At 39.3% G+C, this 21,589-nt stretch overlaps 1 protein-coding gene across 1 annotated transcript; it reads left to right on the plus strand.

The window, feature by feature from the left end:
- The first annotated feature begins 14,760 nt into the window (after positions 1 to 14,760).
- ccl25b (chemokine (C-C motif) ligand 25b) lies at positions 14,761 to 21,213 on the plus strand. Its single transcript, XM_035415859.1, has 5 exons — positions 14,761 to 14,909; positions 15,493 to 15,582; positions 17,293 to 17,410; positions 19,788 to 19,875; positions 19,989 to 21,213. Exons 2-5 carry the CDS (start codon positions 15,519 to 15,521, stop codon positions 19,992 to 19,994), a joined length of 276 nt encoding a protein of 91 aa, XP_035271750.1. The 5' UTR covers positions 14,761 to 14,909; positions 15,493 to 15,518; the 3' UTR covers positions 19,995 to 21,213.
- The last annotated feature ends 376 nt before the right edge of the window (positions 21,214 to 21,589 follow it).

A 21,589-nucleotide genomic window follows, 5' to 3' on the forward strand; every position in this document is an offset into this window, starting at 1 on the left:
TTCAGATCAAGCGGCCAAAACCAGACTTCGTTTTTGAAGCTCATTTCCTGGTCTTGTTGTTCCTGGTTGCTCACTAGCGCCACTACGGTTGGCTCCAGTATGTTTTCATATCCGGTTTCCATGTAAGTCTACGGTACAAATGCGGTCAAAATACAAAGTCAATAATTTTTTCTCATGAGTACAAATAGTCACAATATGTGTATTTTATTCGTCTTATGACTGTCCATGGGTCGATTTCATGATTTATTGTGTCATTTGGGCACTGTTATAATATTTGTTGTGGACCAATGAGATACAGTTTGCGTCACTTCCTGATTACTGCGAGGACTAAGCTACAGTAAGGGCTACAGTCAATGGTCACTGGGGTGGGAGGTGGCGACTCTTGGCCTTGACATTGCGGCTCCGACCACGGTCCACCTGTGCAAAGTCAGAAAATACAGGCATCCCATTTTGTAGTGATTTCATTATGGCGTGTGCTATTTACAGCTGCACTAGACGACCATAAAATAATCCTCCTCTGCAGTTTTTCGGTGGCCGAGTCATTTTTACTATTTCCTTTAGCCTACTTAACCAAATAATTAGTTGGCAGAAAGCGTAATCAGCTTGCTATATTTGGTAGTCCAGTAGTCTATGCTAAAACAGTTCGCAACTTCGGCTACCAAGCCAATTGACTAGTTAGCTAACCCTAAACTGCAAATATTCAATCTGTCAAGGCTTTTCAGTCGTGTACATTCTGTAAATGTCTACCTGGGCCATGTTTCACGCATGTGACAAAGCTACTATAATCCCGACTTTGGGATAAACACTGCAAAATTTTCAGTTTCACGAAGCGAATTAAGAGTCTTAAGGTTTATTTGCTGAATAATATACAACACACGATGAAATCACACACACAAAATTTAACAAAATTAACCATCTTTGTAAGATTGGCATTTAGAAAGGAACATGTTTTTAACATTTAAGAGACCGACAAGAGCATTTAAGACAGTGGTTCTCAGAATCGGTCCTGGGGGCTCCTTGCGTATATTGGCTTTTCTCCATTGGTTTTGATGATTTACAAGAAAATAATAATAGCCAAATAATAATTAGAAATTCAATGTACATTATTTTTGTCTTCATGCACCAGGTGGAAAACGTGCTGTACAAAGTGTGTTGTCATATTTACACGCCTGCAGATCAGTTATTAAAATACTTGGTAGATTTGTTAATCACCGCTGACAGTGTTAATTTTTATTCGGTAGAAAGTGACTTGCGAACGATCGGTCAGCTAGCGTCACCCAGCAAGTGAACACCACAAACGGCGATGGAGTAGCTAGTAGCAGTTACTGGCTCATTAACTGACTGTGGCGAAAACCTCTTACGATAACTTGCTCGGTTAACAGCAGGTCTACCAGACCGTTATATGAAAATTAGCCTAATCAAATCACCAGTAGCCTACACATCTCTGATTGATTGACCATCATCCCCCGTGGTTCATATTGCTAACGCGTGAGCTAACCACGGACAGCCTACCTAGCTCACTGGCAAGCTGATATGCTAGCTAAGCATATTCGTTTTGCTGAGAAACATAAATTGAAGATAACTGAACATAATTGTATTATTAATGTCATACATATAACGTGATTACATGACACAGTACAGTCACAGATGGAAATTAAACTCCGTAAACATTTGATAATATATTTTAAAACATGGCAGACAGTCAGCTAGCCTCAAGTTCGTTCTGCAATTGTTCGCTCAGGTTGATGGGCTTTTCCGCACCGGGCTGTCAATCACATTGTAGAAATCACAAGACCGCTTAACTCTATGGTTTTGGCTCCAAATCGACAACATGGCCACGCCCGCCATTGAGCTTCAGAACGTGTTTTAGAGACCCACAGAGAGTCAATGGGTGATGTCACAGTAGCTTTGTCCATATTTTTTACAGTCTCTGATTCAGATGGTGGTGCAAATTTCAGTGGCACAGAGCAGTCCGGACAGGTCGGTAGTTTTTCTGGGTGAGGTTTTTCGAGATAATTATGTTTGATTTTGAGAGACCACTGAGGATGAAGTATCTGGCAACACGACTGCAGAGTAGCCTATAGGCTTTAAATACATTGTAAAGGTCTGACAGTTCCCCAATTATTCACTGTACTTTAGCCTACACCATTTACTGTTTGCGCCAACCATCATATTAATCAAGATTCTTTCAGGCTTAGTGCAATAGTGATACTTTCTGTTAAAGTGTGAATAGGGTAACCTTTAATAAGGTTATGAAATCCAGTGAAACAATTAACACGGCTTACTTTAAATGTATTCTAATACAGAACGGGTCACACCACTCCTCATATCGTTCAATTGGCTGTCTGTTATTGATCGCATGAAGTGTAAAACTTTGGTACTAACTTGAAGGGCATTTAGTGGAACAGCTTCACCATACCTCCATCTTTAACCCACCAGCTGCCAGATCTCTGCGCTGAAACCTTGGGGCAACTGGATATCCCTCCCTCTGTAGTTGCTCCTCCCCGTCACAATGCCTGTCTGTACTAGCCTGCCAGTACTGGCCTGCCAGTGGTCAAACAAATTGTGATCAGGACAGCAGACTCATTATCCTCCTTCAGACACAGACTGAAGACTCACCTCTTCACCTCTTTGTAATTGGTCTCCCTTTTATCTCAACCCCATAACACTCATTCCTGGTTCAGGTTATGTTTTTTTAATGTTGTTTTTTTTAGGGTTTTTATCTTTTAGTCATAGGGCTTGTTATGGTTTATTCTGTATGTGGGCCTATTCAGGATTTTTATTTTGGCTTTAGCATAAGTGCGTAATGATCTTAAATTGGGATGGCAGGTTTGGGATGGCAGGTATGCCATCCCGCCAAGGCATGCCCCATACCTATACAGCACAGAGAGTTTGGCACTTTTCAGGGTTCCCCACAGAAATAACCACAACAGCCACAGACACTCAGCCCTTAAAAACATTAAATTCTGTACATTCTCACCCAATTTCAACAGACAGAATTCATAAACAACTTCACATGCCCACACAATAAAGCCCCAAACGAAGGGGATTTTGCTTTTTCTCCTTCTTCTTCTTCTTCTTCTTCTTCTTCTTCTTATTATTTTTCCTGCCGCCTATCCCACTAACAGCATGTCTCCCCATTGGACATTTTACCGACACCAGCCAAATCTTCACCTACACGACCCAATCAAAAACTTGCATACACACGCAAAATACCCATACCTTTTTACTCTGAAACATTTCCAGTTTAACCGACAAGTCTGCCTGTGGCCTAGTGGGCAAGGTTACAGTCTTGGGTACATGGGGTCTTAGATTCAAACCCAGGTAGGAACATGTTTCTTTAACCTGCTTTTACCCTTACTAATAATTGTCTACTACTTCTCAATTATTGCTTTTGCACCACACCTACGTATACACTGCATTATGACGTACTGTCTGCACGTTCAGTTATTAACCGGCTACAATATTGCAAAGCCATATGGATTCAACGGGAGCTCTTCTGTGCTTACTGGCCTGTGTTCTTCTTTTACAGGTTTGCTAATGATATTTCACGCATTGCATAGCTATGTCATGGTGCTGCACTAACAAAGTCACAGACTGGTGAACCTCCGGTTGGGATTGAATTGAATCCCGCCTCGCCTTCAGGCAGATCATTTCCTCTTTTACACTAACGTTTTCTTACGCTTATATTTGCTTTACCAAAACTCACTCACGGCCACCCATATGCATTTAATGACGAAAAATGTATTCCTTTTATGAAAAAGTTACACTAGTTCACCACTGTGCCATTTCTACTAACTATATTTCTTCACTTGGCTACCATACAAAACCTTCTTATCAGCAAACGCAACGTTTCTACATTCATGTTACCTCGCCCTGTTCTCTATCTAGCCACATACAAACAATTACTACGCATGTATGTTCTGCAACTCCCCATTAAATCATTACATTTAAAATCATGACTCACTCATAATTATAACTGCTAGTACTGAACAAGAGAAAAGCACATCAGTGCAATAGATTTCACACATTACTTAACCAATTAATGATTTATACCGACTGTTATATATACCGTTCAATAGGAAACTAAGCTCGCTCATGGTTCCTTTATTTACCTTGCTCTATAGTCTGTGATCATGTCAACCTTCACCTACATGCCCATTCTGCTAAAATATATTGTTTCAACTACGCAGTTTCATCTTTTCTTCTAATTTCTCTCACACTGTTGTTATTTTCTCGTATGCAAAGCCTGCTGGGACATATGCGTCTGCTCCACTATCAAGTTTTCCGGTTCTAGCTTAGCAAAACAGCAAAGAGGATTCCTACCTGCAGATAAGCCTATCAAAATGCCTTATAAACCTTACAAACACTAGAAGTGCATCTCCATGAAATAACAGACAACGGAGCAGGACAGAAGGGTACACAAGTTGCGACCTAGGGAGCTCTAATTCTACGGGCTTGCTGATTCTTTTGTCAATCAAGGCTCGTTGGATGGCCGTCAAATCCGTGAGTACATACACTGGCCATATTTCACCTGCGTTTCTGATGCGTTTACCGCACCCTTTGTCACAGCCACTGTTTTACATATATAGCAAACCGAAACTGCTAAACGGTACACGCTCATCAGACTGTACAAATTCACACAAGGATAGCCATAATCCACAACCGTTTCTTACAGGGTCACTTCGCATTTCTCACTCTCATAATAAAACGCTTTGCAAAAAGAAATGATATCTCACGTTTTTAACATACAAAAAAGTTTTTTTATGAGATACACAGTTACTGGTCTGGGAATGTTGTTAGCCAGGTCAAGCTGCCAAAGTCATCCTGAGAGCAGTAATGACCGCCAAGTCCCAGTCATCACACAGGCATGTTTCTCTAGTCTAAAGGGTCATTTTTGGGAAATCTAGAATATTCTCTTGACATACATAAAAAAAAAACAAGAAAATGGTCCTCCTGAGATTTTGAGGGAGTTCATTTAGTTAAGTACACACTTACTGCTCTGGGAATTGCTACTCATGAAACATGTAGATGCATTCACACGCTCTTACACTAGAACTGGTTCGGGACAAAAACATCTGCCAAATGAATGTAATTTAATGTAAATGCCATGGTGTGATCAAGTTGAAGAAATAATATGCTAATTGTTTCACATTCATGAAACACTGAATAATGATAGACATGACTATAAAACCTGAAGTGTAAGGTCTTCACGTGGCTATGCTAGCGCTGTTGGATGCATAGCACCAGCTTGGTTGGTCCAGTCGAGCAGGATGGAGTTACATGCCTGTTCAGATGCACACAATTCTGGGAATATTTGTAATTTATTAGTGAAACATACAAATCTGTGTCTTGCCAAATTGTATTAATGCGTTAAACACATTTTATAAAATCATGTGCCTGCACAATGAACAGGTCATATGCTCAAACTAAATATGAAATTCAGTTTAGTTCCTAGTATCACTCTCAGAAATAAATGTACAGTAGTACTGGTCAGCAAAAATATAAAAAACCATGTGCAAAATATATATACAGTGCAAACAAAAACTCAAACAACAAAACTTCATACGTATTCATAATATCTCTGCAGAGTGAAAGTATATTTAATAGTTTTGTGTTATGTCAACTGGTTCAGTAACTGCAGTGCCTAACCCATAACTCCTTAAACCCTACAGGTGGAGCTCCTGTTCTGCCTATATCCTTCTGAAAAGAATACTCAACAATGCACTGAAAATGAAATATTAAAGAATACCAATAAAGGTTGATGAATAAGCATATGTCACACTTTGTAATATTGAGTATAACAAACAAGCACTGACTTGCAAAGGATGATATAAGCAGGATTTAAACCATTTAACTGTTGTGTAGTCTTCATATTATGCATTCAGCCCATGTACACATTGTCAAAAATCACCCACCCTTCACAGACCCCTGTGATAAAGCCTCCCTATGTGAAAAATAGTATGATGAAGCAGGCTTGAAATATGCTATTTTCAAAGTATACCCTGATGGTGTACCACGTTTGTAAAAATATTTTAAAATGACATTGTTTAACTTTTTCTAATGGTACGGTCACTCCAGGAAAAGTAATCAAAAACCACATGTGAACACCCAACATATGAAAAGTACACATGTGAACTATAAAAGTAATTCCTCTTATAAGTGAGAGCATGAAACTGTAACCTTTGCTGTTTCAAGTCACATGTTTTGTTTTCACATGTGAAAATTGTAGTTCATATTTTAGGCTGTGACGTGAATATGTGGAATTTCATGTGATTTAATTACATTACATTGCATTTTATTTGGCAGACACTTTATGCAAAGCATCGTACAATAAGTGCATAGTGAAGGTTGTTGGAACAACTACAGAACACTGGTCAGATAACATACAATTCTCATAAAGTATCAGTTATCCATAGCTACAAATATCAAGCCTAGTTCACACAGTAAGCATAGGCTAAGTCGGTGAAGTTGTGGTAAGTCATAAGCTAGAAGTGAGGCATAATTATAAGACATATGATAAAGTGCTACAACATCAAGATGAAGATGATACTGCAACATGGAGGTACTAGAAGATCAAGATACAAGTGATACATGAGAGTGATACTAGACTGGGTGTAGCCCTGCTGAGGCGTAGTGTTGAAGTTAGTCAAGGTACAGTCTGAAGAGATGTGTCTTCAGGCCACAGTGTAAAATGGGCAGTGAGTGAGTGGTTCACGAAGGAACGATGAGGTCTTAATTAATACAGCTGTTAGTAATTACAGCTAGCTATTATGTCTCATAGCTAGCAAGGTATGTTACCTAACAGAAAAAATTGATTTCAAAAGCCATTGGTCCCCTTAGGTAGCTTGCAATGCACATTCTGAACAAAACCATTACTTAAATTAATCATCCAGTTTCAGTTAATTTAAAATAGTTAAGAAATTGCGATTTTATAATTGCACATGATGTGTTAGACTAAATTTTGGTTAAGGGTGTGCCACAGTAAATGCATGCATTCATTAAGTGCGTCACAGGCTCTGAAAGATTAGGATCCCCTAGTTTAGATAGGCTGGCTCTCATCTGTTTTACACACAACACTACAATAATCAGCTTGCAAATTCCAGCATATACTGCTCATCGACCCTTCAGCACCCTGACCTGTATTTCTGACATGTTTGTATTCAGCTTTTGCATTGTTTTCTTTCAATATTGTTCAATGTTATTACCATTGAACTTGAAGGGGACATGTTTTTTTGTTTTCAGAAGCCTAGGCCAGGGCTGCCCACCCCTGTTCCAGGAGATCTGCTGTACTGCAGGTTCTTCATTTGGCACACCTATTCTACTGATCAGCAGCTCAATGAGATCTCTAGCTGTTCAATGAGGTGTGATTTATTGGGGTTGGAGTAAAAACCTATACGATAGTAAATCTCCAGAAAGCGAGTTTAGCAGCCTTGGCCTAGCTAAAATGTAGCAGAAAGAGAAAATGTTGTTAGCATCATCCTAGCATTGGGTTAATTTTTAGCATTCACAGATTTCTCAATCGTTTCTTAGAAAAAAGAGCCTTGGAAAACAGGAGGGAGATTATTTTTTTGGGGGGGGTGGGGGGGTGGGGGGGGGGGGTGTTAGGGAAATTCCAGGATCTCAAAGTTCCCGTAAAATTAACAAGGATAGGGCCCTGGGCCCCCATGGACGTGACGCTTCTGCTTGATTTCATACATGAAAAATGAGGTCTGGACAAGCACCAGAACTGCCAAAGATTACTGAGAGGCCATTGATCACCTCTCAGCGCAGTCTGCTTCTTGCAACTGAGATGGATGCGCAGCTCAGGTCCTGGAGGGCCGTTCTGCATGCTGGTTTCTGTTCCAACCAATTACCTTGGTTTTAGTTTTCTGACAGTCCTATAAATTACGCTGGTTCACTCCTGTACTTCAGTACAGGAAATCTTTTGCATGCACCTGCAGTCTGTGGCTGATGAAACAACCCTTGTTGCACACCCCTGAACTATGACCTCTGCTTTGGTGCAGTTTTTCTCGGTCTGTACATTGTCTGGTGTCTGGCATTTAATGCATAGGTCACTGGCTGATTTGTTGATTCATTGAGCTGGCAAAGAATGTTCATAAAGAGCAACTAACAGAGGCAAAGCATCACTGTGAGTTTAGCATCACAAGCATAGTCTCTCTTCCAGTAAATTTGAAATATTAAGCTTCATTCCAAGTGTTTGCGTGCTAGAGGGCGGTAGGCAGTGGGTAGCGCTGTTGCCTCATCGCAAGAAGGCCCTGGGTTTGAATCCCGGCCTGGGCCTTTCTGTGTGGCGTTTGCATGTTCTCCCCGTGGGTTTCCTCCAGACACTCTGCTTTCCTCCCGCAGTCCAAAGAGATGCAGGTTGGCTAATTGGAGTACAACAAGAGGACCAACAAGAGAAATTACAGGAAAACTATATAAACCGTGCAGTTAAACTCACTTTCTGCTCATTAATCAGCTTGTGTTATCCAGAGGTGGAAAACTCCGGTTCAGAATGTAAAAGCCCTCTCCAGTATTTTGTTCCAATCACCTGGATTTGCTAATTAGCACAGTTATTCAGCCAGGAGGTAGAACTAATCAGTGAAATCAGCTGGCTGAGTTCATGGGTGGAAGAAGCACTTGACAGGCCTTACTGTGACCCCTGTACTTTCCATCTCTGGTGTTATCAAGGGTTTTTTAATCATATTATTATTTCATTCTATTTTACAGGTTATATAAAATGGTGTGTTCTGTCCTATTCCACGTTGCACATTATGTTCAACCCAATAAAGGATGATTGAGTAACCGTATGAGTCAGACAGCAATATATGACTAACTAGGGCACATCTTCAACTCCTGCAGGCCTTAAGCGAAAAGCCAAAAGGGAGTTTTCAGCTGGGTCATGGGAAACATAACAAAACAACTTTTACTTTTTTTTACTTTTCTGCCTAATGAGGTGATTGTCCTTGGTAGTGACATACAGTTGCACTGCCTCTCTTAGAGGATATGAAAGGTTGCGGTAAATAACGTTTTTTTAAGTATAGCCGTTGACTCCCGTCGACAGGCGCCTTCTTCCTGCAGAAATAAAAGCCCCTCTGACCAAGTGTGAAGTGTATTCCTGATGGCTCACCTCTCTCTGTTATAAGACAAGGCTGGATTTTTCACTCTCAACCCAACAGTTAGCAAATTTACTGTATTTTTGATGAGTGCTTATCCTTTTCATAGAAAGGAACTGCAAGTACTGAAAAGACAGGTGATTGGTGAAAGAGACTGCAGATTCAATTGTCTCTACAGCATTCTTACCTTCATTTCTCCTAGCAATACTAAAAATGAGTTAAACTCCAGACTACAGGTGCTCTTCATATTTAATGTGATAGCTCTTTTTCTATTGTACAGAGCCCTTTCTTCCCTTTCACTGTGGCATATATGCATGAAAATGTATTTATTCTAACATTATATGTATTTATTCTAACATTTTATAAAATCAAGCCTTATTTTGATTGTGCTTTGCTAATCTGATGTTCACCTAGCCGTATATTATGCAATATTATGATCAGTTATATGCAGTTGTCACTGGGTGCAATACAATCACTACTGGTAATTGAAAGCAATTGTGTTCTAGTACACTGACTAAAAATTTTGAAAAAACATTTAAAAAAACCTACTCTTCATAGGGTAAATATATACCACATTCTACCCAGGCCCATTGCATGTACATATAGCATCTCATATCTGTATTGCCTTTGAATTTGGAGGGAAATTGAAGAGAAATCAGCAACACATCTAGGACTGGAATAAAGCTCTGGGAGGGACACCAATGGTGCGAATTCTGCTTGGCTGCTGATTTAAGAGGAGCCAGGGGATCTACTGTACTAGCCAGAGGGGAGAGAAGTGAAAGGTGCTGAACCTAGGTAGGTACTTAAGGGCTGTTTCACCACAGCAAGGGGTTTTGATGAGCGGCCAGCTCTCCAATGTATTTTTTGGCAATAGAGTGTGCGATCAGTGCCAGCACTTCGGGACATTGCTTTATCTGCTTTTGATTAGTCAGATATTTTTTTACATTTCTTTCCTGGGGTTGCATTGGGTCCTGACCTAAGCCAGTAAACTAGAGGACATGAGTATCTGTGCCAGAGTTCTCCTACATGCATATTGGCCTTGCATTCTCTGCTAGCATGCATCTTAGTGCTGGGCTAAAATAAAAACCTGCCCCCACATTGGCTTGTTTCTGTTGCGATTGGACGCTCTTGCAGGTACCTGGTTGCATACTTAGGAAAGCCGATGCCCATGTGGTACAGATTCCATGGACAGGCAGGGCCTATTATATCTTTAATTGGTGTAAGATGGGTGCACAGATGAACTGGTGTCCATGGGTGTGTCCAACCCATTGGAATACTTTTGGGAGAGCTTTGCTGTAACATATTTTGAGATTAATAAACAGGGAATACCACAGAGTAGCCTTGCTTACATTACTTTTGCATATATACAGTACATGCTTGTTCGGAATACTTGCATACAGCACTTGTGAGCAGTCCTTTTTGAATTGGAGATGAATCTCTGGCCATTCAGATTGGGAGATTAGTTTCAGAAGGATGCCTGAAGATAAACCAAACATTGTCAGTACATTTGATGACTTGGTTGAAGAGGGGCTCAGTTGAACACTTAAACATTGTAAATTGGTGAAGGAAGTTTACAGTACAAAGATATGGGAGTCAAATTAAACATAAACAGGAGTAAGCCGCAAGCCTCATGAGGTCATCTTTTTTTCTCTCAAACACAGTGGTAGAACAGAACAGTACAAACATGTAAATTCAAGAATTCTGCATTCCTTTTCGCTCACAGACCTCTTCCCAGATTTGAGTATTAGAGGGGGAACTGGCTAGAATGGGAAAAAAATGTAAAGTAAACCCCAAACTGATTAGATCTATTAAGCCTGAGAACACATTTTGACAAAACACAAGTTAGCACAAGTTCCAGGAAAAGTTTTACTGGAATAGAAAAATACACTGTTGTGAAATATACCAATAAATAGCCAGGCTGTTCGCCAGATGAGAGAGTGAAAGTACTTTTATGTGGCTCAAAGTATTTAATCTGAGGCAAAAGAGCTATTTTGGCATTGGAAAGGTCATTTTATTGGTTCATTTTGTCAAAATATTTTATACTTTGCCATCATTTTGATCACTGAGTTGCTGACTACTTCCTCATGTCAGTGCTTATTGGTTGTCTTTAAACTAATTTTGAGTGTAGCAAAATGAATTAGAAATAATGAACTGAACATGAATGATGTAAAGAAAAAAGACTCCTTCGGAAACAAAAAAGCACAGATTGGCTACTCACACAGGTAAACATTGATAATACGAAATGGGATGCAAGACAAATAAGGGTCATACACTGAAATAACACACTGGATACTGGTGTGCTAGTTCCCATTACCAGTCACAGATGAGCCTTTGTCACTATGAGGTTCACGAAATGAAGAAACTGTGGAACTGTGCTGTGAACTACCACAAGGATGGGAAATGCTACCTATAAATTACTTTTGTTTGCGTGTGTGCGTGTATGTGAGTGTACTGTATGTGTGGTGTGCGCATGTGTGTGCATGTGTTTTTATTGAAGTTCACATTAAGAAAAGAAGGTCATACATGGTGACTGCCAGATCAACTAAACATGCAATTGAAACCATATCTGTTCACACATTTGTAACTAAGTTGGAACATATGGGCATTACCAACCAAAAAGGAATGAATGTGTCCATTCACATCAGCTTTACAGTCAGTCATGTTGTTGTAAAAATCTACACTCCCCAGCACTAAAGAAAGAGTGTATATACCATATTAAATACCAGTGTATTTAATTTATTCAGTTGTGTAAATATGTACAAATATGCAAAAATCTGTCATATTTCTATTAGAACTTCTACTTCTGTTTGTATGAGCTGTTGATAAGGGAAAGTGGTATTTTAGGAAGAAATTCTTATTTTTCATTTTAAATCTGATAAACTACAATGGTGAGAACACATTTCTCTACAAACAATTCTGACCCTCCCTGATGCCTTCTATGGAGGGAAATTTCACAATGCTATATAATTACTGCCCAGTCATGAAGGAGGTTCATTTTGAATTTGTTTTATGTAACTGTGTTTACTTAAATTCTGAGTTTCATCAAACAGCTGCCAATAGCACTGTGATCTCATCACACGCTCATCAGGGCAATATAACTTCCAAGAACATGTGGCAAAAACAAGGGTTCAAATATCACAGGGCCCTAGTACTGTGTCAAACCTGATATAAGTCGCGTTTCCACTGAACTTTTAGTCCCAGGAACTACTTTTCAAGGAACTAAAAGGTTCCTTCAGCCCATTGTTGTCTGCGTTTCCACCGCGGTCTAAAGTCCCGCGAAGATTAGGCAAATTAGCCCACTGACGTATGAAAAAGCGAAGTTGTCGTCGGTCCATCTATCCTATGATTTCTTCTGTAACCCCATACAACCACCGAAGTAGCCTACATTATTTTCTAATAACCGGGACAGCCCGGAGGGGTTTATTCCACTTATATACAACGGGTTACCAACAATGATTATATATGGTTACTTTTGTATTTATTGATTTTTATCGATTTAATCACCTGGAATTGAAATATTCTTCTGCAGCCGTTTGGGCATATTTTACCGTTGTCAAGCAAAACTGTCGTTGGTAGTTGAACTTGGACAGTTGTTATGCAACAAATAGGATATAACAGGCCAATAGTCAGATTGTAACTGTTTTATATATCCTCTCAAACACATTCATTATGTTTTTATGCGAACATTCACTTTCATGTCTTGACATCCGAAGCGACAGAATGCATTCACATTTCCAATATAACTGGCAACAACAGCAGAAAACATGCACATGTTGTAAACAATTTGCTGTTTGATTACTTTTTCATCATCAGTTCCATATAGGCTAATCGTAAAATGACAAGAATAGAACGAAAACTCGGACTTGCGTGAAAATTTAAATTAGTTGTGGTACAGCCACTGTTTGCTTTCCTTCGAAGTTACTGCTAGCCGAGCAGCGAAGTGTGCCCTCCAGATGCGAACCATGCACCATAAATTAGTCCATAGTCTTCCTGGTCTTTTTGTGGAATTGAAGAATGGCAGAGTAAAATTACGACAGTCTGAAAAAGCTAAAGGGACGATTACTATAATTAACCTGTTATTTTACCCTGACAAAAAGTGCGGAAGGTGATTTCCAGTTTGCTTTTACTGTATCACCAATGTGAATTACGCAGAACTACCGCATACCTCACATAACTGTATCAAACGTTTTGAGTCAATTACAACGGGCTAACAAAGAAAATCCGGAAGAAAATATTCAGCAACCGAATTAATCCGTTTGAATGTTTTGGTACGTAATATGCTGTCCCAGCACGAATGCTTAGCATTTTATAAAACGAATACTAAAGCAAGAAAAGAACAGAAGAGCACACGTTATAATTCCAAGACGTTGGCAGGCTATAACCAAAAGTAGGCTACTGCGCCGCATAACATACAAGTTCGATTTGAAGTTATTATGAAAATAAATCGGTTTGCGGCTGCATATTTTTAAACATGGCGGTTGAAATAAAACAAATAACACTGCAAGTAGTCAACCAATCAGAAATTTTCAGCGCTTGCGCCCCACCCCAAAGGTTCCGGTACTTTTGGAAAGTACTACCCCCTGAGCAGGAACTTTTTGGGGGTAAAATAAAGCCCCCGGAACTAAATTTAGACCCTAGTTCCTGCGGTGGAAACGCACTGAGTTCCTCAAAAGGTTCCTAGTTCCGGGGTAAAGTTCCTGCGGTGGAAACGCGGCTATAGTTAGAGTAAAAGTTCAGAAGGTTCTTACCTCAGCATTGTAGTTTCATTATTAGGAATATTCATAATCAATGGCATTGAGCCATCTGAAATTGTGTGGGATTCGTTATCTATAGAAAAATAATTATTCAAATGAAAGCGGTTGCTTTCGTAATTGCTGTAATTCCATACTTTAACTACTACCCTGTAAGGAGGTAGGAGACATTCAACAGCAAAGCATTTCTGAGACCTGATAAGGTGACGAGCTACCTTTAGTCAGCCTAGAGTAAAGCTGTTAAAGGGTGTAACATGCATTCACTACAGATTTTAATGTGTTAGAAACTGAACGTAAAAGAAATGGGTAACAAGAACAGCTGCCTTTCACACAACATAAATCAGAATGGCATTACAGCAAAATAAAAGGTCTTACATACAAGGGGAGTACACTTTCCGTTTTATTTGGTTAAAATATAATTAGAATGGATTGTGCTATCTTTTTCAGCCAATATAGGGAAAATATGTGTGGATTAAAACAATTTCAATAACTACATTGACAAAAGGTTAGTGGGGTATACCTCATACCTATGCAGACTCAAGAGCACTTTTCATGGCTTGCAATAGCCAGAGTGTCCATCATTACAAACATTACGTAAGTACTAACCTCTGTGTAACTTAAGTTCTGACTGATTGTGAACAGATACAACTTCAGACACGAAACAGAGCCCAATACTTTGGCTAACGTTCTTTCTTTCTTTATTTCTTTCTTCTTTCTTTCTTTCTTTCTTTCTTTCTTTCTTTCTTTCTTTCTTTTTTCTCTTTCCATTTGTGTGAGTGTGTGTATGTATGTATGTATGTGTGTAAGTGTGTGTGTGTGTGTATGTGTGTGTGTGCGTGTGCGTGTGTGTGTATGTATGTGTGAGTGTGTGTGTGTGTGTGTGTGTGTGCGCTTGCTCACCCACGTGGGTGTGGAGAGTTCAAGTTACAAGACTACTGGAAGAATAGGAATGTCGCATGGACATTATATAAGAGTTTGGAGTATTGTTAAGACAGAGGAGACCAAGGAAATTGCTGCAAGCACCCAAGAGCAACTTGAGTCATTTTTTCTACAGTATTTTGTAAGTGTTAATGCCTTTTGGTACACATACTGTTACTTGAATTGAGTTGTTTTCAGAAGATTGTTCAATTTGTGTTTATTTGTATTTGCATATGTGTTCACATGCATGTGTGTAATCACATTTGTTTTTATTGCAATATTATAATCCTCTTAATTCCTCATATAGCATAGATACGATATAATGTATAAAAGCAGAATGTCTATCCTCCATTATTTGTAAGTTTAATGTTTATAAGAAAATTAAAATACAGTTTTTAAAATTATTTTGTGGGCTGAGAAATGCACTTTGCATGTGCGGAGAGAAGCGTGCATTGTACTATTTAGATTGTGCAACGTTTGCTAACTCAGCGTTGCAATTTACGATAGGCAGAGACACATCTACTTCATGTTCAGCCGTCTACAGCTGCTGTATTCCCAAAAAGAGGCTTCACAAGATTTTCCTCTCAGGGTCACTGTCACACAGTCTTAGAGAAAATAGATAGAAATAAATAAGGGGGGAATAATTCCATTTGATGACAAGATATGGTCCACAGAAGAAATATTCAAATGATACAACATTCTGCACTGTACGTTTTTGTTTGCAGTTGATCCCAAACCAGCTGCCAGAGTCATGAGGTTCGGTGTCTTGTTCTTGCTCCTGCTTCTGGCCTGTTTGTACCTCAGCCTGGCACAAGGTAGGCACCTACTCCTGGGGTGAAATGCCTGTAAGGTATGGCAGCCATGAACAGTATTACCAGTCATTAAAAAAATTTGTCACAGGATATGTATACTGTGAGATCTTATTATTCTGTGGCACACTTACTTTTCATGAAACCCTTTCAAAAGTAGTATAAATATAACATAGCTCCTTGTGGATTTCAAAATAGATATGTCAGAGTTCCGGTCGCAGCCACCGACGTGCCATGTCCGGCAGTCTCTGGGCGTACGCGAGCGGCCGGTCCTCTCCTGCCAGGGCCGTCCCCCGGAACCGTCTCCGGTGTTCTTCTGGGCTGTACCCCAGGCGGTCCAGGACCGCCTTCCTCAGGTTCGCGTACACGGACCGCGCTGTGGGGGGTAGGCTGTGTGCCGCCTGTTGGGCTTCCCCTGTTAAGAGGGGCAGGAGGCGGACGACCCACTCCTCCTCCGGCCATCGACACGCTCTCGCTGCCACCTCAAACCCATCGAGGAATGCCTCTGCGTCATCATCCGGGGTCATCTTAGGTAGATGGAGAGCTACGGGGGACCCGGTCTGTCGCTCTCGGGAGCTGGTTTCTCCCGCAGCAGCCAGCTGCAGCAGAGCCTGAGTCTGGAGGGAGGTCTGTGCACGCAGAGCCTCCAGTTGTTCAGCGTGTAACGCAGCCTGCCTTTCCTGCATCGCTGCCATCCCCTCCAGCATCCTTGCCAGCGCTACCACCGGTTGTGCAGTTTCACCCTGCTCCGGGCTGTGCTCCATGGTTGTTTCCTCTGTGAAATGTTGGTTGTCTCAAACTAGAGCCCCCCGTACGGGCCACCACTGTGGCAGTGAGTGCCACCCCTCCTGCCTTCCAACACACTCACGTGAGACAACCGTTTTAGTTTTTAGCACTTCCGTGCTCTTTATTAAAGCCCACGGCTTTTTCTTGGAAACAACGTAACACAGGGTTTGTCTTTTGTTTCTTTTAACACTTCGTCCTTCTCTCCGGCGTTCGCTTCCGAAGACTCCCGGTCTCTGCTTTTAAAAACCCCAGGCTCACTGTTGAAAACAATCAGAGGCAATCAGCGCAATTAAACAATTGATAATTATCGGCGCTGATTACCTCCACCTGACAGTTGTGACGACGGATCCGAGAGCCGCTCCTCTCACTCTCTCTCTCTCTGCAGCCGACGCTCAAACCACGCCCACCCCACCACAAATCCTTACCAAGGTTCTGGCTGATGTTCGGACCAAAGGTCATTCTCCACCCTTGTTTATGTTTTTTAAAAAATGAAACAAATTTTATTTCATTTTATTTTATTTACATCTTGATCGCTATAATTCCCTGCTAAGTGACCTGGCTCAGCCCATGTTGTTCAGTCTGTAATGCATTCAAAACCACCCCTCCCTCTGAGCAGGCACTGGAACCACAGTGCCCAGTGTTTAGATCTGATGTAAACAACAAATTCAGGTTCAATGACTTGACTTCAAGATCTCACTAAAAGTGTGTTTCTGATCTTCTAAACCCCGTAACATCCAGAACATGTATTGTATTATATTGTATTGTATTGCATTGTATTGTATTGTATTGCATTGTAATATATTGTATTCCACTGGATCTGCATTATTATGGTAATCTAATCTGCACTTAGATCATGGTAGACATTATTTGAAGCCACTGTTACAGTTTTATAGCTTGTGTAATTAATGTAGCTCTCCCGCTGTATGTTAGGAACTTATGAGAACTGCTGTCTGAAGCGTGTTGATCGAGCGAGACAGTCTACAATAAAGAGGGTGGTACACTACCGGGTGCAGGAAACTGATGGAGGATGCAACCTACCTGCCATTGTGTGAGTGAAAAGGAACAGTTTCCCATCATACACATTACAACACAGGTGATGCACTGGAATCACATACATTACAACACAGGTGATGCACTGGAAACGCATTGAGTGCATTTATATATTATTATTTATGAATTTATTTTCTCATTACTTTGACAGACCCTTACAACCAGCACAATTTACAAGGCTAAAATGACATTGTACAATGTACAATACATCACAGCCGGCACAAAGTCCACTATAACATAGATGTGAAACAGAGGTCAAATTAAAAGCACACTCAAAACCTTCCACTGGATTTGTCTTCAACTCACATTTAATGCAAGTGCAAAATTTTCATATTACGAATACGATGAATTAATTCAGGTGATTTCTGAACTGGTTGCATGAATAAAAATCTGAATTTAAGTATATGCCCAAGTAATAGACAAATATGTATACAATCCCAGAGTTATCATATTCTAATTGAGAGCATCATATTGCTTTCATCCTTATTTTTAGTGGGTGCATGAAATGCACTTAATTGTTTGGAGGTGCAGACTGTCACAAATGCAAGATGCAAATCTTTAAATGGTTTGTACAATCCAACATAAGGAAACACAATACTATTATTGTAACAATATCGTATATAAAACCATCATAGAAAAATAAGTACTTGATGATGATGCAGTGCCCTCCAAAAGTATGGGAAAGTAGAGTGGAATTTTTGCTATATACTTACGGAAATTGGATTTGAGATTAAAAAAAATATGAATATGAGAAAAAAGTACAGACAATCAGTTTTTATTTCATGATATTTACATGTCTATATGTTTAGCCATTTTACAGAAACAGCTGTTTTTGTGTTAAGTTCCCCATTTTCAGCTGTGCGAAAGTTAATGGATTAACATAAAAGTAAATAAAAACAATAAAGCTAATCCCTGCATTTTTTTGACAAATTTTTATCTGGCTTTTCAATTCTTGCTGCTAATGAGAGGTTTGCATCTTGCAGTGTAGCCTCTATAATTCTGCTCTCAAAGTCTTCTGTGTATAGTGACTTATGATATTTCACCCCTGCCCTCTGGAGACTGCCGGTGATGTCACTGACCTTTGTTTTAGGGCCTTGTTTCACAGCCCTTAGGATTTGTCTGTCTGCAGTTGTCTTTCTTGTTTCTTGTTTCTTGTTGTATGGTGTTTATTTCTGAGTCCACCAGTGGATTCTTTCTTCTCAAGACTTTCCAAACTGCTCTACTTGTTATACCCAGTTTCTGTATTATATGTTTACCACTGCTTGCATATTACATTCAAAAGACATTTTGTTGGGGTTTTAAATGAACTGGGAAAGCCTCTCCAGAGTGTGATACTGACTGTATACTGCTATATACCATGATGGGTATCATGATTACCGGTCTGCATTGACATGATTGAATGGCTGATCTTTCAATAAGGGAAATTCATTTTCTAAAGACACAAAAGTTGTTTGATTGCTAATCATGCTATTATGTGTGTGTGCCCTATTTGATTCTGTTTATGTTTTCTATAAAGTGTAACAATTCTGTTCTGGACAAATGAGCATTATACATCATTCAAATCAATTCTAAATAATTGAAATCTAAATATCTCACAAGTCCATTGCTTTTTGAGATGGCCTATTCATGAATTATACTTCACATAATACATAAATACATAAAATAAACTTTCAGTTGAGTTCAGTAATTGGATTGGATGTGCAATGAATGCAAGGAATGTGAGTGACTGCTAAATGCCTAAACTTTGATGTTACTGTAAGAATAACAATCATCCTCATTAATCTAAATTGTTATTATTAAAGGTGTTAGTGATGAATAACAGCATGCTTCATTTACTGCATTGGCTGTGGTGTGTTGCATTATTTAAATAAATATGTGGAATGCTATTTTCAGAAATGTGAACAGGTCAGATGGTTTATGAAAAAAAAAGTATATTAGGGTATAATTTAAATGTCAGAGCAATGCACCCAAAAACACCAAAGATGCCCAATGGTTGAAAATGAGCTTACATGATGCAGCCACGTATATAAATGTGGCAAGTGTCCTATTTGTTGCCACTCATTCAGCTTATTACAGATGTCCTCCTAGTCATATTTGTGCTTAGCACCATAGCCATTACACCATTAAAATGTATTCACACCTTTTTTTGATCTGCTCTACTATTTCAAATTTGTAACATGTATCCATAAAATAGAGCCCTACTGCCTGTTATTAACGGATTGAGTGATCATGCTTTATCTGTATGACAGGCCCATGTTCAGGGAACCTAGACTGAATAGACATATTACACATTTTCACACACAGTACACAGATGCATTGCCGATTAGGTCGCCAAATGTGCTAAAAAGTCTTCTCTGACCAAACATGTTCTACAGGTTCACAATGAAGGGGGGGAGGACCTTCTGCGCTAACCCCAACCGTAAGTGGGTACAGAAACTGAAGAAGAACATTGATGAAAGAAAGGTGCTTGTTTATTTCTTCTAGATAATTTATAAGTAAATTCATTAAGACTGTGCTGTCACAAACATTACCTAAACGTATCTCAAATGTAATTTCTCAATTGTCTTTCTCTACAGGCTTAATTACAGAGAAACGGTCGACCAAAGATAGGCTGGAAAGCCTTACTGGAAAACCTTTCTGCTCATTAATTCCTGGTGTGTGGAGCTCTTCTGTGAGACATAAATCGTTCTGTGCATAATTAGCATGCTTCCATTGTAAACCCATGGGATGATCAAACACACACAAAAACACACACACACACACACACACACACACACACATACACGCACACACACACACACAAACACACACTTAAAAATGGGTGAGAAAAGGATGAATTATTCTTTTGGAAGTAAACATAACCCAGTTACAGTATATGAAATGTGAGTTACTGTAAGCTAAATAGTACCAACTGTGGGTACACCGATGTCTGAGATAAGAGAAATGTTATTGAATGTGCAGTAATTCACTTATTATGTATATAGGCATATTATACAATTCGCCAAATTCAGCTCTTCCAAAGCAACAAAGTAGAAATGAATGCACAGTAATTACAGGATGTCAGCATATAAAGAGCATCCTTGTTAGAATCTTGTGTGCCAGGGCAGTATAAGTGGTCATATCTTTGCTATGCATAATGTACAAAACATTTGATGGTTAAATACTTTCATTATGATTCATACAAGTAATGACTATTTCTGCAATTATAATAACTGTGAGTTTGTATTGGTTGGGACCATAGTGTTATTATATGCTTCAAGATCGGGCATAAAATACATTTGACTCGATATAAATGATATTCATTGTTCTGAATTCAAGTAGTGTGAATATTTTGTTATATGATAGAGAATGTGACTTTTTTAGCTTTCAGTGTTTATTTTTTTAGTATTCAAAAAAAAAATTTGGTTTGCTTTTGGGACAGTGCTGTTGGTGTTATTGTGAACATACTGAGAGCAAAAAACAAATGATATTTTCAACCCTATTGTTTTTATTTTCTTACAGATTAAGTCTGAATGTGAATGCCATTTAAATGTGCCTGCAACTATTGAGCCACTACTTTACAGTTCTGCAATGATTCTGGTTGAAGTTTAGTCTTTGTGCTTTTTCTGATAGGATTGTTCATCACATTATGAGATTTTACAAATGTTTTACTGTGTATCCACCAGTTTACTGAGAATAAAAAACATTCAGCTTCAAGCAATGTTCATTATTGTCATATTTTCATGGATTAAAATCTAAATGTAAATGTGAACCCATTCCCTTTCACTCTTCATTCAATAAAAGCATGACAAATGAAAGCTGTATTTGTTTCATCTGAACATTACTTCACATAACACAATGGTATATGTAACGCCAAAGATATGCTTTATGTCTCAGCGTGCGAATAATAACGATCTTCAAGGCACAGTATTCTTAGTGGTGATGACACACGTCTGAAGAGAAAGAACAGCTTACATCTGATCACACCCTTGCACATGTTCATGCACATACTGTTTTATTTGTGGTTTTGTAACAAGAGTACTACAGGAAAAGAAAATATTCATTTTTCGTAACCATTTTCAGTTCCTGGGTGACATGTGTCAGAGAGCGCTTGAACATGTTTGGGAAGATTATGTTTCAACTTCAGTCATTTTCCTGAGCCTGTAAGTGTAGCACAAGAGGATCAAACTGAGACCTG

This window comes from Anguilla anguilla, chromosome 4 (genome assembly GCF_013347855.1).
Source record: "Anguilla anguilla isolate fAngAng1 chromosome 4, fAngAng1.pri, whole genome shotgun sequence".
In the NCBI taxonomy this organism is placed as follows: Eukaryota; Metazoa; Chordata; class Actinopteri; order Anguilliformes; family Anguillidae; genus Anguilla; species Anguilla anguilla.